At 65.1% G+C, this 15,917-nt stretch overlaps 2 protein-coding genes across 3 annotated transcripts; one reads left to right on the forward strand and one right to left on the reverse strand.

Moving 5' to 3' along the window:
- Positions 1-3,717: 3,717 nt before the first annotated feature.
- On the reverse strand, positions 3,718-10,428 carry SLC44A2 (solute carrier family 44 member 2). The gene is made up of 19 exons (XM_039391342.1): positions 10,262-10,428; positions 10,085-10,169; positions 9,857-9,970; positions 9,439-9,499; positions 9,142-9,265; positions 8,874-8,957; positions 8,533-8,645; positions 8,191-8,322; positions 7,909-8,008; positions 7,709-7,801; positions 7,374-7,458; positions 6,832-7,094; positions 6,655-6,749; positions 5,910-6,013; positions 5,471-5,544; positions 5,225-5,295; positions 4,982-5,070; positions 4,547-4,631; positions 3,718-4,123 (listed from the first exon to the last, which is right to left on the reverse strand). Exons 1-19 carry the CDS (start codon positions 10,426-10,428, stop codon positions 4,002-4,004), a joined length of 2,061 nt encoding a protein of 686 aa, XP_039247276.1. The 3' UTR covers positions 3,718-4,001.
- A 1,132-nt stretch (positions 10,429-11,560) lies between these two features.
- Positions 11,561-15,916, forward strand: PRUNE1 (prune exopolyphosphatase 1). 2 transcript variants are annotated; one of them, XM_039391345.1, is made up of 9 exons: positions 12,284-12,348; positions 13,329-13,474; positions 13,735-13,839; positions 13,917-14,122; positions 14,301-14,485; positions 14,561-14,719; positions 14,815-14,909; positions 14,999-15,157; positions 15,235-15,916. In XM_039391345.1, the coding sequence occupies exons 3-9, from the start codon at positions 13,771-13,773 to the stop codon at positions 15,553-15,555; spliced, it is 1,194 nt and encodes a 397-aa protein (XP_039247279.1). In that variant the 5' UTR covers positions 12,284-12,348; positions 13,329-13,474; positions 13,735-13,770; the 3' UTR covers positions 15,556-15,916. The 2 variants fall into 2 exon arrangements, with proteins under 2 accessions (XP_039247278.1, XP_039247279.1); XM_039391344.1 differs by lacking the exon at positions 13,329-13,474 and having other exon boundaries at positions 11,561-12,348.
- The last annotated feature ends 1 nt before the right edge of the window (position 15,917 follows it).

Here is a 15,917-nt window from a genome sequence, read left to right on the forward strand (position 1 = left end):
GCTCTGGGAAGAAAGAGCCCAGGCCGCGGAGTGTGAAGGTTTTCCCGACACCAAAATCCCCCTGGACAGCTGCCCTCGCTCTCAGCTCTCCCGAAAAAAACCTGACAGGAATATTCCCCCCGTCCGGAGCTCCCGGCACGTGCAGTTTTCACCTTTAAAAAGAAAAAAAACCAAACCGCTTCGGGCTTCTTGGGAATTAAAAATCCTTCATTCTCCCCTCAAGTCCCTCCTTTGCCGGGAGGCAGCCGAGCCAGCCCGGCCGCGTCCCCAAGAACGCGTTTTTCCCAAATTCCTTCTCTCCTCCACCACTTCCAGCCCTCCCAGTCCCCGCTGCGTTTCGGCTTTTGGAGTAAACAGAGCTCCTGACGCTCCTCGGCTGCTTCCAGCAGCGTTTCCACCCCCAAAGGGTCTGGATTTGGGAAGAAAGCAGCTGAGAGTGGAGGGGCGAGAGGGAATTCACCCCCGACAGGGACATTCCGAGTGGAAACTGAGCCCAAACCCCCCCGAAACCTGCACAGGGAGGGGACAAAGTGAGTTAATTCAGGACCAGCAGCAGGAAACACTGGCTGGAGGTGCTGGAAAAGCTGGAAGTGTCACGGAGCCTGGTCGTTATTCCCCGAATTATTCCCACTTACCCCAAACAGAGCCTTATTTCACCTTTTTCCTGCAGAGCTTCGCCGTTACTTTTTCCCTTTTGTTTTTAAGCTCTCCCTTCATTTTTTTTACTTTCCCTTCACCTTCTTAATTTTACCTCTTCCTTCATTTCCCTGGCCTCACCTTCCCCTTCCCCTTCCCTGTCCAGCCCTACCCCGGGGCACCGATCACCTGCACCGAGACAGGAGAGGGGGGAAAAAAGGGGGGATTTAAGCAAATTACAGCGTTTGATCCCCGGCCCGGCGGCAGCAGAGCCCAAAACCTGTCCCCAGAATTCCCGGGAAAAGCTCAAAATATCAACTAGAGAACCGAGAACGCCTCGGAAAAGCAAAATATACAAAAAAGCCCCCAAAGCACTGAATAATTCCATCGAAACGTTCCCCCCTCTGACACAAACCCCCAAGATCATGAGGGAACCGGGATAAAAAGCTCGAGGGACTCCAGGGGGGGTTCATTCTGTTATGATTTGGGGTTAATTAGTTGTATTTTAGAGTTAATTAGCCCCCTCTCAGCCCCCAAAAGTCCCTTTTTTTCTCCCCCACGTGCCAGGAGCTGCCAAAGCCCTGGAGCTTCCCTCGGGCAGGAGCGAGGCGCTGGCTGCCCTTGGGTTTGCTAAAACCACCCAAAACGAACCCAAAACCCGCCCGGATCCACCCACCACCCCCTCTCCCGAAAGGCAAAGCCTCTGGGGAAGGGTTTGCCCCAAACTGCCGGGTTTTGGGGACCGGGACGCGGATTTTGGGGAGGAATCGGCGGAAGCCGCCGGTCCTGGAGAGGAGGTGCAGGAACCAGCCAGAGCCTCAACCCCCCAATTCTGCCCGGGGACCCCTCGCTCCCCTCCACCCCCACCCCCGACAGGCGGCTACAGAAGCACTAATTAGCTTATTCCTAAAAGAATTAATTAGTTGGGGCCCCAAACAGGGCCCTGGTACGTCCCCGGAGGGCGGCAGGAGCAGGGAGGCCATTCCAGCCCGTTCCCGCTCTCCGGATGGAATCACCAACTGCAGCTCAACATTTTGGGGGGGGCCACGACTGAAAAACCCCCTGGAGGAGCCGCCCGGACCCTCCCGGCTCGTTCTCCCGTCACCTCCGCGCCCGGATCTGCCGGAGCGCCGAGGGAACGCGGAACACGCGGCCGGGCCGGAGGCCACGCCACCCGTTTAGCAGGATAAAGGAACGGGATCAAACCCAACGGAGCTCGTTTTGGAGTCACCAGCACCTCGGGAGGAGGGACTTTGCCCCTGCCAGAGCCCCGGGCCGGCCGGCGGCACCGATGAGCTCCGGCGCTCGCCGTCACCAACGCGACGCTCCGGGGCCGGATTCTCAACAATCCCCGTTCCCCCGAGCCCCCCTCGCGGGAGGAACCCAGCGGGTCCGAGGTCCAGGAAGGCAAATTCCAGAGGGGCCGGGCGGCGGGGGAGGCCGGGACGGGGCTACGCGTCCGCCTGCCCCGCGTTGGTCTTCTTGAGCAGCTTCCTCAGGTCGGGGGACATGAAGTAGGGCTTCTCCGCCGAGCCGTCGTTCCGCTCCAGGTCTTCCACTGCCGAGAGAAAGCCCCCCCGGCCCCGCAGGCGGGGCGGACACGGGCCTGGCTCAGCGGGGACCCTCCAACCACCACCCCGGACCAAACCAAGCCTCTGCGCTCGCCGAGGGCTTCCCCCTCCTCTGCCTCTGTCACGACGAACGTGCCCAAACACGCGAAGCTCCCCCCTCTCCCTCTTCCCAGGAGAGCCGGGAACAGCCCAGGGGGATTTGGGAGAAAGCGGAAATTCGGGTGTTTGGTTACTCCGGGGAGGAAAAGTCGAACAGAGCCGAGGGAAAAGAGGTTCCCTGGAGGGAAAAGAGGTTCCCTGGAGGGAAGGGAGGTCCCCTGGAGGGAAGGGAGGTCCCCTCGGCTCTTCCCAGGGGCTCCGGACACCAATGCAAAGCGATTCCCCTTGGGATTCACCCTCAGCATTCCCAACAAGGAGCATTCCCAACGTGCCACTGCACCAAGGGGTTGGAAAATCCCGGCCACGGGAAAACAACACTCCAAACCTGAACAAACCCACAGGGCCCCGGAGCGGAGCGAGGGCACCCAGGGGGGATTTGGGGAGGGATTTGGGTCCCTCTGGGATGGAAGCAGGAGCGTTAAGGCCGCGGCCTCGTCCTGGGAGGGCACAGCTCGGGGTCAGCTCTGGCTGCCCGGGGGGCTGGGAGGGGGGCTCTGCTGCTTTTATAAATCCTGATCGGTTCCGGGCTGTCCAGAGGAGGAAACACCGCTGCATTTTTTGGGGGGGTTGTGACACACCCCCCCCAGCACTTTGGGGGCTGATCTCTCCCCCCCCCCGAGGTCACACCCCTGTGATTTCCCCCCCATCCCACTGGGGACACTCGCTCTGCTCCCCCGGCACTGCCTCGCCCTCACGGACCCCCCCGGGCACCACAGCCTGTGTGGGGACTCGCCTCCCTTCCCCACAGGCTCCTTCTTCCTTCCTACAGCCCCCCCGGGCCGGGATGGCCTCTGGAATCATCTCCAGCTACGCCCTGGGAGAGCGTGGAAGTCGCGACAGCCCCCCCGTCGCGACAGCCCCCCACTCGTGACAGCTTCCAGCGCCTCTGCCCGCGGGAGCCTGGCAAGGCCGAGGCCAAACCAACCCACTCGACCCCTCCCAGGGGAAAAGCAGCTCCCAGGACCAGCCCCCGCAGCACCCAAAGCTCCAGGAGGGACCCTCTGAGCCCCCGGAGTCCCAGGGGGGGCTCCGGCAGCGGCTCCTTGTGCCGAAGCAGCAGGTGAGAAACCAAAGCTCTGCAGCCTCACCCAGAAACCTTCCCGAGTTCTGCGGTTTGCATAGAGAGGGGGCCGGGAAAGGGGGCCGGGAAAGGGGGCCGGGAAAGGGGCCAGGGGAGGGGCCAGGGAAGTTTTGCTGCTCTTGGAGAGGGGAGCGCCCAGAGACCGGGTTGGGGCGGTGGAACCCACTCGGCCCGTCCCAAAAACCCCCGTCCAGCCGCGGCAGGTCCCTCCCGCCGGCGCTCCCGGCCCTCCCACCCACACCTGGTGGTCAGGAACAAACATCTCTGGGCACCCACGCCCGGTGGTCAGGAACAAACATCTCTGGGCACCCGTGGGGACCCGGCTGGTCCCGGCCCCGGCCCCGACTCCCAGTGGCGCCGGGCGGGTTCTCTGGGTGCGGGAACGCGAGTTACTGGGCAGGAAGGCGGGCTGGGCGCTGAGGGTCGGCACCCCCCTACCCTGGAAGGGCTCCCGGGGCACAGAGCGGCACCAAGAAGCTGCTCAGGTCGGGGGGGGGCCGGGAGGGTCCCGCGGCGCCCGGCACACGGCGCCGGCCCCCCAGCCTTGGCTCTCCCTAGCCTTGGCTCTCGGCGCTTTTGGAAGGCTCGAGGTGCCCCTTCAGCAGGATCTCGCTGAGCTCGGGGGACATGTAGTAAGGCCTCTCGGGAGATCCATCGTTCCTCTCCAGGTCTTCACCTTTTCCAACCCCGGGAAGGAGCGGCCGTGAAGGGAGGAAGAGTGAAAAAAGCAGCGGAAGAGCCGGGGAGAGAGAGAGACAGGGCGGAGATGGAGGATGGAGGATGGAGAACGTGTGAACGAGAGACACGGGAGGGGCGGAAAAGGAGGAAAAAGGGGGAGGAAAAGGGAAATTGAAGTTAGCTGCGTTAATCCCACCGAAAAGCACCGAAAGAGAAGGAGCAGGAGGGAGGCAGGAGCTGCAGCGGGCAGGGGGAAGCAGGTGAGAACGCGGGTGAGGAGTCAGGAAAGGAGAAAAAGCGGGAGAAAAGCACACGGAGGGAACCCCGGGGGGATTCTGGAGCCAACCCCCAAATCTGGCCAACTCAAGCCCGGAGGGAGGGAAGGAGGGGTTTTGCCCCCCCCCCCGGGGTGGGTACTCACAGAAGCAGAGGAAGAGGGTGTCCACGCACATGCCGTACACGCTGAAGAACCCGTGGGCGATGAGGTAGGAGCCCACGATCACTGTCTGCAAGAGACGCCGCGCGGTCACGCCGCGGCCCCGCGGAGGGCCCGGAGCGCCCCGGGGGGAGGAGGAGGAGGAGGAAACCGCTGAATCCCGAATTCCCCAGGGGAAGGGGGAGAAGGGAACAGGGCAGGACTGTTCAGAGCAGCCCGAGGGGGGACAAAAGGCCTCAGGCACGACGGCGGCCGGAGGCCAACGCGGGCAGCGCGGGGAGGGCGCGCGGCCAACAAAGGGCTCGTAGAAAAACACCCAACAAAGACGGCCCTTGAGGCGCCGGGGGCGGGCAGGGGGCTCGCCCGGGGCATCGCTGCCCTTTGCCTCGGGGGCCACCCCGGCCCCAGACGGCGGCTCACCAGAATGGGGACCCAGTAGTAATTCAGCGGCGGCGCCGTGTCCTGGACCAGCTTTATCCGCTGGGTGAAGAAGAAGAAGGCGAGGATTCCTGGGAAAGCAAGCACAGGGTGGGCACGGCGGTGGGGTGGGGAAGACAGAACACGGGACACGGGAGGGGTGACCTGAGCGGAGGTTTTGGGACGGCACAACCGGCTACGGCAGCCGGACGTCCCGAGGAGGAGCTGCCAGGGCCCGGCGCTTACCAACGCTGCCCACTATGAGGAGCTTCCCGAGGAAGAAGAGGAAATCCGTGACTTTATCTAACACGGCCACCCTGGAAACAAGAGGGAGAGATGAGACTCCACATCCGCCCCCCGCCCCAGGCTCCGATGGAAGCGCGGGAGGGAGGGAGGTCCCCGAGGACGGGGAGCCAGGTCGGGGGTGACCTGGGGCAGCGGGAAGGACTGGGAAGTAACGGAGCAGAGCCCTCCTGGACAGCAGGATCTCACCTGATGATGTTCCTCATCAGCAGGAAGAAGGCGTTGCGGGCTGAGGTGCAGAAGTTGGTGCCGTAGATCGCGATCTAGAGCGGGCAAACGGGGCAGAGCAGAGAGAAACGGGGCTGCACCCGGGTCGCCACCACCGAGTCCCATCTCGGGGCAGGTCTCTGGTAAATCCCACCCTGGAACTGCTCCCTCGCCCACTGACGGGTCGGGCATCGTGGAGACCCAGAGCTGAGCCCGCCCACCCACAGAGGGTCCTTCCCAAAGTCAACGTGAGGTGGCTGAGATCGAGGTTTGCCAGCCAAGCAGCTGCAGAGCTCCACGTTCCCGTGACGCTGGCAGACACAATTCCCAACAGCCGCCCAGGGAAACCCCCAGGAGCGCCGAGACGCCCCCACGGCAGCCCCGGGCCCCCCCGAGGGCATCAGTTTGGGGTGACTCTCACCATGATGTAGGCGTTCCTGTTGAGGAATTTGATGAATTTCTCCAGGCACCAGAAGCAGCACTTGAGGCAGCTCAGGAGGAACTTGGCAAACTTGTTCTCTGCGGCTGGAGGGCACCAAAATCAGCACCAAAGGGATCTTCCAGCAGCGACTCCAAGGTCCCTGGTGGAGACCTTGTCCCACCACGGCCTCCCCCCCGTGCCCTGTTTTCAGCCTCCCTGTGGCTGCAGACAGTGGGATGAGCCCCGTCTGCTCTTCCCACGCTCCCACTCGCTGTTTACGTTTCCCGACGAACGCGGCACAGACTTCCCTGGCACCCGCACAGGCCCCCGGGGCGGGCCGGCTGAGCCCGGGGCCACGGCACGTCCCTTGGCTCCTGCCCCGGGAAACTCTTCCCAGAATCCCGAATTATGGAACGGTTCGGGTTGGAAGGCACCTGGGAGCTCGTCCTGTCCCGGGCAGGGACACCTTCCACTAGCCCAGGGTGCTCCAAGCCCTGTCCAGCCTGGCCTTGGACACTTCCAGGGATCCAGGGGCAGCCACAGCTTCTCTGGGCAACCCGTGCCAGGGCCTGCCCACCCTGCCAGGGAAGGATTTCTTCCTTTCTTGGACAAAGAGGCGACTACGGGGCTCTAAGAGGAAAACCCTGATCCTCCCCCGAAACCCTGGAGCGATTCCCCTGGACTCGAGCCCCGTGGGGAGCGGCCGACCTCGCCCGGCCCCTCACGGCCATCGCAGCCCCGGTACCTTTGAGCCGGTGGTCCAGGTACTCCAGCGTGACCCTGATGACCTGGACGATGGCGAGGACCAGCGCGCCGAAGGCCAGCGAGCCCGTGTGGTACCTGGGGTGGGAGTGCCCAGACCCATGAGGAGGGGACAACCTCCGGGAGCCACCCGGGGTCTGCCCCGCCCGCGGGGACGTACCGGAGCGCGCGGCCGAAGGCGGAGAAGAGCGGGAAGGCCGGCATGTCGTCGGGTTTCTTGAAGGCCCAGTAGTAGGAGGCGAAGGCGCCCGCCAGCGTCACCTGGCCCAGGGCGATGACGAAGTTGGCGAGCCAGAAGAACATGAAGACGTTGAAGAACTGCAGCACGATGAGGTACTTGTGATAGGCCGTCTCGCCGCCGTAGAAGGCGAAGAGGCACTGGGCGTCGGGGCACAGCTTGGTGACGTTGCTGGTGTTGAAGGTCTGCGGGGAGAGCAGAGGTGTCGGTGGCGGCCGGGGATGTGTCTCCTTCCCTCTCGAGCAGCCCCGGCGTTCAGAGACGTCCTTATCCCGCTCAGCTTCCCAGGAGGGTCGGCTCAGACCAGCTCCAAGCACGTGGTGGCTCGGGGAGAACAACCCGACACAGCCGGGCTCGGAAAGCTGGAACCGCGCCGGGGAGGAGCGCGGGGGCTCCGAGAGCCACCAGGATGCTTCTCACGCAATGAAGGGTCTCATCTCTGCCAGGTTTCCCCGCGCCCTCACCTCCGGCCTGCAGGTCTGCCCGGAGAAGGGGCAGGTGGACTCGTTGAACACCTTGTACACGGCCTCGTTGGAGGTGGACAGGAAGCTGCGGAGCGGCCGTTAAGGAGAGCCCGTTTCCCAGCCCCAAACCCAACCCCAACCCAGCCTCTGCTCCGCTCCCACCAACCTCCCCCCGCCGCTCCTGCACCCAGGGCTGGTTTGGGGCTAAACTTCAGAGGTTTAAGGCGGCCGCTGCGCCAGGGGATCCCGTTCCGTGCCCGGGGGAGCCCTTTGACCCGCGGGCAGCTTCCTTGCCGGGGAACAGGGAGGCAGGGCAGGGGAAGAGCAAAGGATACACGGCGGTGCTGGCCCAGTAGGCGATGCAGAGGCACAGTAGGAAGAAGGTGCACAGGGGGAACAGCAGCGACGACATGACGTGACCGACGGCCCTGCGAGAGGACGGCCACGCCGCGGTTAGAGCCCGTGGTGCCGGGAGCCCCCCCCGGACGCCGGGACGGGACGGGGGGCAGTGGCCGTGGGGCGGGGCCGGCCGGACCTGCTGGCCTCCTTGATGAGCGCGATGGCGATGAGGATCCTCTTGCGGAGGAAGATGAGCAGCAGGACGATCACCAGCTCCACCACGCACAGGATGATCACTGCCGGGGGACAAGGGGAGCCCCGGGAACGGGGGTGATGCGAGACCACCTTTGCCTTCCCGGGGAAAAAACCCCCCGTGGCTCCCCCCTCGAGGACATCCAGCACTGGGCAAAGCCCCTCCTTCGCAAGGAGACCCCCCAAAACCCCCCGTGCTCCCCCTTCGCCGCGCCCCGGCACTCACGGAAGGCCAACCACGTCTGCCGCAGGTGGAGGTAGACGCGCAGGTCGGTCTGAAAGCCCAGGTCCGCCAGGGACACGTCCGAGCCCGCCTCCCCTTTCAGCTTCGCGTATTCCATGTAACAGTGGAAGATTCCTGCGGGGAAAAGCAGGAGATTGTCCTGTTTTCAGGGAAAAGCGGAGCCGGACGCCGGCGGGCTCCGCTCAACCCCACCAGCGCCGACGTTCAGGGGGAAGGCAGCTGGAAGGACACGGAGCGTGAACTTCCATGAGGCAAATCCCGCTTAAAATAGGGAGAGGAAAGTAGGGAAAAGCCAGGGAGGCGCTCCCGACCCCCCCCGCTCACCGTATCCCAACACCAGGATCACCATCACGATCATGACCCAGACCATGATCCCGGCCAGGAAGCGCAGCAGGACGATGAAGATCAGGCTGGCCACCATGGCGATGACGAGGCCTCTGCGGGAGGAAGGTGCCGGTGTGTCACAGCCCCCCCGTGCCACCCACGGGGCACCCCAAATGTGGGACTTGCGCGAGGAGGAGCGGAGCAAAGCCGCTCCTCCGGCACTTTGCGCTTTGCCCAACGGGAACCACGGGGGGGGAAATCATTAAATCCCTGAGTTTTGCCCCGTTTGTGCCGGCCCAGCCACCCCGGCTCTGCCCCCGGGGAGGGAGGGCTGTGCTCACATGATGATCCAGTACCAGGACACCGTGTAATCCTCAAAGATCTTCATGGCCAACTGCCGGGTCTCCAGCACCACGTTGGCTTTCCTGCAAGGCAACGGGAAACGCCGATGGAGCGGGAGCTCCGAGGAGCCCGGGGGGGACGGAGGCGGGTTTTGGTGCGGGATTTCCAGCAGACACCAGACCCCGGCTCGGGTGAAACCGCTCGTTCCTCACCGGGGGAAGCAGCGCTAACGAACGGAGCCGCTCGTTAAGCGGCTCCCGGACTCACTTGGCCCCTTCCAGCAGCTCGGTGACGTTCCTGCGGTGCCCGCGGCCGTCGTCGTAGGTGGTCTCGTTGCCCACCATGATGACGCCCTTCTTGGCCTGGATGGCCGGGAAGCATCTCCGCGCCACTGGCGACAGAGAGGAGGGGGCGGCTCAGCCGGGACAACCAGCCCGAAGCCCCCCTGGGACCCCCAAATGGGAGCCTCCGACCCCCAAACCATCCCTACGGAAGCGGGGACGGAGCGAGCGAATCGTTAACAAGCTCATTAATGGGCTCCCCGCTAATTCTGGATGTACGTACAGGGGGTGCTGGGGATGAGCATGGCCGGGCACTCCCTGTCCTTCAGCACCTCGATGGGACCCTGGGGGGGGGAAGGACACCGAGAGCCATCAGCACTCCAGGCAGGAATCGCCCCCGTGGCGCCGGAACACCGGCACCGCCACCAGAACACCGGCACCGCCGGAACACCGGCACCACCACCGGAACGCCGGCACTGCCACCGGAACGCCGGCACTGCCACCGGAATGCCGGCACCACCACCGGAACACTGGCACCACCGGAACACCGGTACCACCACCGGAACGCCGGCACCGCTGCCGGAATGCCGGCACCACCACCGGAACGCCGGCACCACCACCGGAACGCCGGCACCACCGGAACGCCGGCACTGCCACCGGAACACCGGCACCGCCACCGGAACGCCGGCACCGCCACCCACCTTGCGCGGGTCGAAGGTGGGGACGCAGAAGTTCCGGTAGTAGCCCAGCTCTGCGGGCACGCCGTGGGCCGTCAGGTACGTCAGGTACCGGTCGGGGCATTTGCTGACGCAGATCTGGGGGTGGGGAGGACACGGGGGGGGGGGGTTGGAGGTGACGGTGCGGGACATCCCCCCCCTCCCAGTGCCCCGTGGGGACCCCTCGGGGCGGGCGGAGGGTCCGGGCCGTACCTGCGTGGTGGGGCACTGGAACTCCAGCAGCACCAGCGGGCTGGCGCACTTGACGATGTCGAAGTAGAAAAGGAAAGGCTTCTTCCTGCGAAAGGAACCAAAAGGTTTGGGGGGCCCTCGCGGCATCCCCGGGGGCTCTCCGGGGGGGGTCTCTGGGGTGACAGGAGGGGCACTCACTCGTTGGGGGTCCCCTGCTGCCCGCAGAACTGCCCGCGGCTGTCGGTGGGGTGGATCACCTTCCGGGGGTCCCCGTGGGTCCAGGCTGGGGGGCACAGGGTGGGGTTGGAGCCAGCGGGGTCACTGCAGCCCCCACAGCCCTTCCAGAGGGGCAGGACCCTCAGCATGGGGGGCAACCCCCTCTGAGCCCCCAGACCTGACCCTCAGCATGGGGGGCAACCCCCCCTGAGCCCCCAGACCTGACCCTCAGCACAGGATCCAACCCCCCCTGAGCCCCCAGACCTGACCCTCAGCACAGGGTCCAACCAAACCCCCCTGGACCCCCAGACCTGACCCTCAGCACAGGGTCCAACCNGGGGGGTCTCGGGGTGTGGCCCCGCCTCAGAGTCCCCGGCCGGGGTCACCCCAGGACCCCCCAGCCCCCTCCCAGCTCCTCCCACCCCCCCCAGCCCCTCCCGGCGCTCGCGATCCCGCTCCCACCTTCTTTTCCTTCTTTTTACTCCTTTTTCCTTCCTTATTCCTTGGTTTTCTTCCCTTTTTTCTTCTTTATTCCTTGTTTATCCTCCTTTTCCCTTCTTTTTTTCCTCCTTTTTTCCTTCTTTTCCCTCCTTTTCCCCTTGTTTCCCCCCCCCCCACCACTTTACTCCTCCTTTTTAAATCCTTTTTACCTTTTTCCTCTTTTACTCCTCCTTTCTCCTCCTTTATTCTTTTTTCCTTCTTTCTCTTCCTTCTTCTTTTTTTCTCCCGCTTTTCCTTCCGTTTCCCCTTCTCTTTTCCTCTTTAATCCTCCTTTTCGCTCCTCTCTTCCTCCTTTTCCCTTTTTTTTTTTTTTTGCCGTTCCCCCTTATTTTTTCCTTTTCTCTTTCTTTTTTTTTTCCCCTCTTTTTTCTTCTTTTCCCCCTGTTTTTCCCACTTTTCCCGGCTCCACAGGGGCCTGTTTTTCCACCTCCAGCCGCCCGCCCCGGTTTTTCCGCCGGGAAGGCGGATTTAGGGCGGGGGGAGGAGGAGGAGGAGGAGGAGGAGGATTAAAGGTGTAATTTTGGGGGTGTAAGAAACTTTGGGGGGGTCGCACCTGTGCGGAGTTTGGGGGGGGGGGAGGTCCTTGGGAGGGAGGGGGGGGAAGGGTTTGGGGGTCCCAGAGAGTTTTGGGGGGTCCGAGGGGTCTGGGCGGGGGTGGATTTGGGGGCTGTAAAGGGAGTCGGGGGGTTACGGGAGAGTTTCGGGGTATCCGGAAGATTTTGGGGGGTCCCCCCTGGGCCCCCCCCAGCCGCGGGGGATGCCGGGAAGGGACACGCCCCTCCGTGCCACGCCCCTTCCCGGCAGCCCCCGCGGCGCGGGGCGGGGGGGGGTTGGATGCGCCGGGTTGTGGTGGGCTGGACTGGGCTGTAGTGGATTATACTGGGCTATACTGGGCTGGACTGGGCTGTAGTGGATTATACTGGGCTATACTGGGCTGGACTGGGCTGTAGTGGGTTGTACTGGGCTATACTGGGCTGGACTGGGCTGTAGTGGGTTGTACTGGGCTATACTGGGCTGTGCTGGGCTCTGCTGGGCTGTACCGGGCTACAGTGGGTTGTACTGGGCTATACTGGGCTCTGCTGGGCTGGACTGGGCTATAGTGGGTTATACTGGGCTGTGCTCGGCTCTGCTGGGCTGTACCGGGCTGTAGTGGGTTGTACTGGGCTGTACTGGGCTATACTGGGCTGTGCTGGGCTATGCTCGGCTCTACTGGGTCATATTGGGCTGTACTCGGTTATACTGGGTTGTACTAGGCTGTACTGGGCTATACTGGGCTGTACTGGGCTATACTGGGCTGTACTGGGCTATACTGGGCTGTACTGGGCTATACTGGGTTATACTGGGTTATACTGGGTTATAGTGGGTTATACTGGGCTCTACTGGGCTATAGCGTGTTATGCTGGGCTGTGTTCGGCTCTACTGGGCTGTACTGGGCAATACCGGGCTATAGTGGGTTATACTGGGCTGTACTGGGCTATAGTGGGTAATACTGGGCTGTACTGGGAGGGGCCGCGCGGGCCGGCGCCGGGATGGAGCGGTTCGTGCGGGGCAACCGGGCGGCTCTGCAGGTACGGGGGGCTCGGGGGGGGGGGCGTCAGGGGGGCTCGTGGGGGGGGCTGGGGGTTCGGGGGGCTCGGGGGACGGGGAGTTCAGGGGTCTGAGCGCTACGGGGGGTTCTTGGGGTTGGGGTTTCGAGGGTTCTCGCGTGGGGGGGGGGTCCGGGTGGGCTTTGGGGTGCTCGGGGTCTGGGGGTTCAGGGGAGGGGGGTGCAGGGCGAAGTGGGAATTGGGGTGAAAGGGTGCCGGGGGGGGCAGAGGTGCCCGGGAAAGTGGGGTGAAGGGGGTCTGCGTTGCCAGGGGTGCCAGGGGAGTTGGGTGCAGGGGGTCTGCATGCCAGGGGGTACAGGGGGTCTGCATGGCCAGGTGCGTGGGGTGTCAGGGGGTCTGTATGACCAGGGGGTGGGGTGCAGGGGGTCTGCATGGCCCAGGGGAGTGGGGTGCAGGGGGTCTGTATGACCAGGGGGATGGGGTGCAGGGGGTCTGCATGGCCAGGGGTGCCAGGGGAGTGGGGTGCAGGGGGTCTGTATGACCAGGAGAGTGGGGTGCAGGGGCTCTGCAGGGTCAGGGGTGCAGGGGGTCTCCATGCCCAGGGGGATGGGATGCAGGGGGTCTCCATGCCCAGGGGGATGGGGTGCAGGGGGTGTGGGTGCCCAGTGAACCAATACCCCCAAGAGGGGTGCACCCGTCTCCCCTGGGGAAAGGAGCTGCTCCCTCCACAGCCACACCAGGGACACCCCAAACCCTTTTCCTGGCCGGGGGCTCCCCAGCACCCCCTCCCCACCCCCTGCAGCACACGGGGTGCGGGTCCCCCGACCTGCTGCTCCCGGGGCTTTATTTCCTGGGCTCCCATGGAAGCAACGAGTGAATCTGGGTCATGGCAGGAGAGATTGTCCCCAAAAAACAGCCTGGGGCTGGGGCGGCTCCCTGGAGCGTGACAGGCACCCAGGACAGGCACTGGGGGGAGTGACATGTTTTTCTTGCTGCTGCAGGCAAGAAAAAAAGGGGTGAAACATCATGTTTTGGGGGGGAAAACAACCAGCCCCAAACTCACCGTTTCTGGGAAAAACGGGTTAAAATACTAAATGCTCCCAGGGCTGCGGGGCTGGGATGGTCCCTGTGCCCACGGTGGGCTGAGGTGGGTTTTCCTGTTCTCCCCGGAGCCCCATTTCACACACATACCCAAAACCCTGAGGGTTTAGTGCCAGAAGTGGATCCCAGGCCCGTCCAAGGGTCACCAGGAGCCCGCCCGGGGGGTGGAATCTGTGGGTGACATGGGTGATGAGTGGCTCCAGGGAGGCTGGGGTGACCCCCTGAAGGGGAAGGGGGGGAGGCCTGGGGGGTTTTTGGAGGACGGAGACGTGTTGTTGCCACGCCTGACGTGTCCCATCCCGGCAGGATCACATCCAGCATCACTGGGAGGTCCACGTGGTGATGGGCAACGAGGCCTGTGACCTGGACTCCACGGTCTCGGCGCTGGCCCTGGCCTATTTCCTGGCCCAGGTGGGTCCCTCCCGCTGGCTCGGGGACACGGTGGCCCGGGGGACGCCTCACGGGGTGTCACCCCCCCCCTGCCGCAGAGCTCCCCGGCTCCCCGAGCCGCCTTCGTGCCGGTGCTGAACATCCCCCGCGCCGACTTCGCGCTGCGGACGGAGACGACGTTCCTGCTGCGGGATCGGGGCGTCCCGGCCGCCTCCCTCATCTTTCGGGATGAGATCGACCTGGGGGGGCTGCACCACGCCGGGCTGCTCTCCCTGACGCTGGTGGATCACCACGTCCTGCCCGGGTGAGCCGGGGGGGGGGGGTGACACGGGGACGCCCACCCACCCGGAGCCCTGCGCTTTCCTCGCCTGGCACGGCACGGGTCGGATTTATCCCTTTGCGGGGTGTTTTTAGGGAAGGAGAGGAATGCAGGGGGCTCCCGGGCTCTGCCGGGGGGTGACCCTCCCCGTGTTGCCCGGCAGTGCCGACGCAGCCCTGGAGGAGGCCGTGGTGGAGGTGCTGGACCACCGGCCGCTGGAGCGGGAGCGCGGCCCGCCGTGCCGGGTGACGGTGGAGCCGGTGGGCTCCTGTGCCACGCTGGTGACCGAGCGCATCGCCCAGGGCCCCCCGGGGCTGCTGGACAGAACCACGGCCGCGCTGCTGCACGGTGAGGACGGGGGGACCCGGCCCGGCCCCGGCCGAGGGGACGGTGCCAACGCGTCCCCCCCGTGTCCCCCCACAGGCACCATCCTCCTGGACTGCATCAACCTGAGCCCGGCCGCCGGCAAGGTGACGCCGCGGGACGTGGCGTGCGTGGCCCTGCTCGAGGAGAGGTTCCCCGAGCTGCCGCCCCGCGACAGCGTCTTCGGAGCCCTGCAGGCGGCCAAGTTTGACGTCTCAGGTGCGGCGATGCCCCGTGGGGACCCCCCCCCACCCCGTCTCCCCCGGGGACGGCGGCGCGTGCCGGGGGCTCACACCCGCCCCGTCCCCTCCCAGGGCTGACGACGGAGCAGATGCTGCGCAAGGACCTCAAGGTGATCTCCGGCGACGAGCTGGTCCTCGCCATCAGCGGCGTCTACGTGGACCTGGAGGTGAGGCTGGGCGGGGAGGGAGCCGGGGCGGGGAGCGGCACGCCGGGGGCACGGCGGTGACACCGAAGAGCCTCCTCCCTTGTCTCCAGACGTTCCTGCTCCGGCCTGGCTTGCTGCAGGACCTGGACGCCTTCTGCCAGGCCCGTGGCTACGCGGGGCTGGTGGCCATGACCGTCTCCTTCAACGAGCGCCACGAGCCCACCCGCAAGCTGGCCGTGTACAGCCGGTGCGAGACCCTCCGCGGCACGGTGAGCTGGGGGGGGGGCCGGGCGCCCTCGGCCCTGGTTTGCCCCAAACCCTCCTGATTTTTGGCGCTCCCCCGCAGCTGTGCCGGGCGCTGGAGGAGGCGACGACGCCGTCCCTGCACTTGCAGCCCCTGCCCAGCCCCTGGCCCTGCGTGGGCGCCTTCGCCCAGGGCAACGCCTTGGCCTCCAGGAAGAAGGTGCTGCCCATCCTGCGGGCAGCGCTGGGCGGCGCGGGGGCCGCCGGGGGTCCCGAGGAGGAGGTGGTGCCCCCGCCCACCCCCATGAACAGCCTGGTGGAGGAGTGTCCCCTGGCCCAGGCCGTGCCCCCGCTGTGCCCCCAGGACGTGCTGGAGCGGGTCAGCCGCATCGCCACGGGGCAGCCCCCCGGCTCCCCCAAATAACGCCGGGCACCCCGCGGCTCCGGAGGGCTGGGGGAGAAGTTGGGGGTCCCTGAGCGGGCCCTGGGGGGTGCCCGGGCGTGGGGGGGGGGGTGCAGCCACCTTGGTTAGAGCTCAGCTCCTGGTCCTCGGTGTGAGTTGTGCCCCCGGCGGGCTCCCCACGGGCCCCCAGGGTGGGTTTTTGGGGGCAGCAGTTGCACGCACTTAATGAGGGCACTGGGGGGGGGTTGGTTTTTAACGAGTTCTTGATGTTCTTCCCTCCCCTGGGGGGCCGTGAGGGGGCCCTGGATGCCGGGTCCGGACACGCAGCCAGCCCAGGATTGTCACCCACGTTTTCCAAGGATTAAATTTCCCTTTTCTTCCAC

Source organism: Pipra filicauda, unplaced genomic scaffold (assembly GCF_003945595.2).
Source record: "Pipra filicauda isolate LSUMZ 115617 unplaced genomic scaffold, ASM394559v2 scaffold942_size106905_pilon, whole genome shotgun sequence".
Classification (NCBI taxonomy): Eukaryota; Metazoa; Chordata; class Aves; order Passeriformes; family Pipridae; genus Pipra; species Pipra filicauda.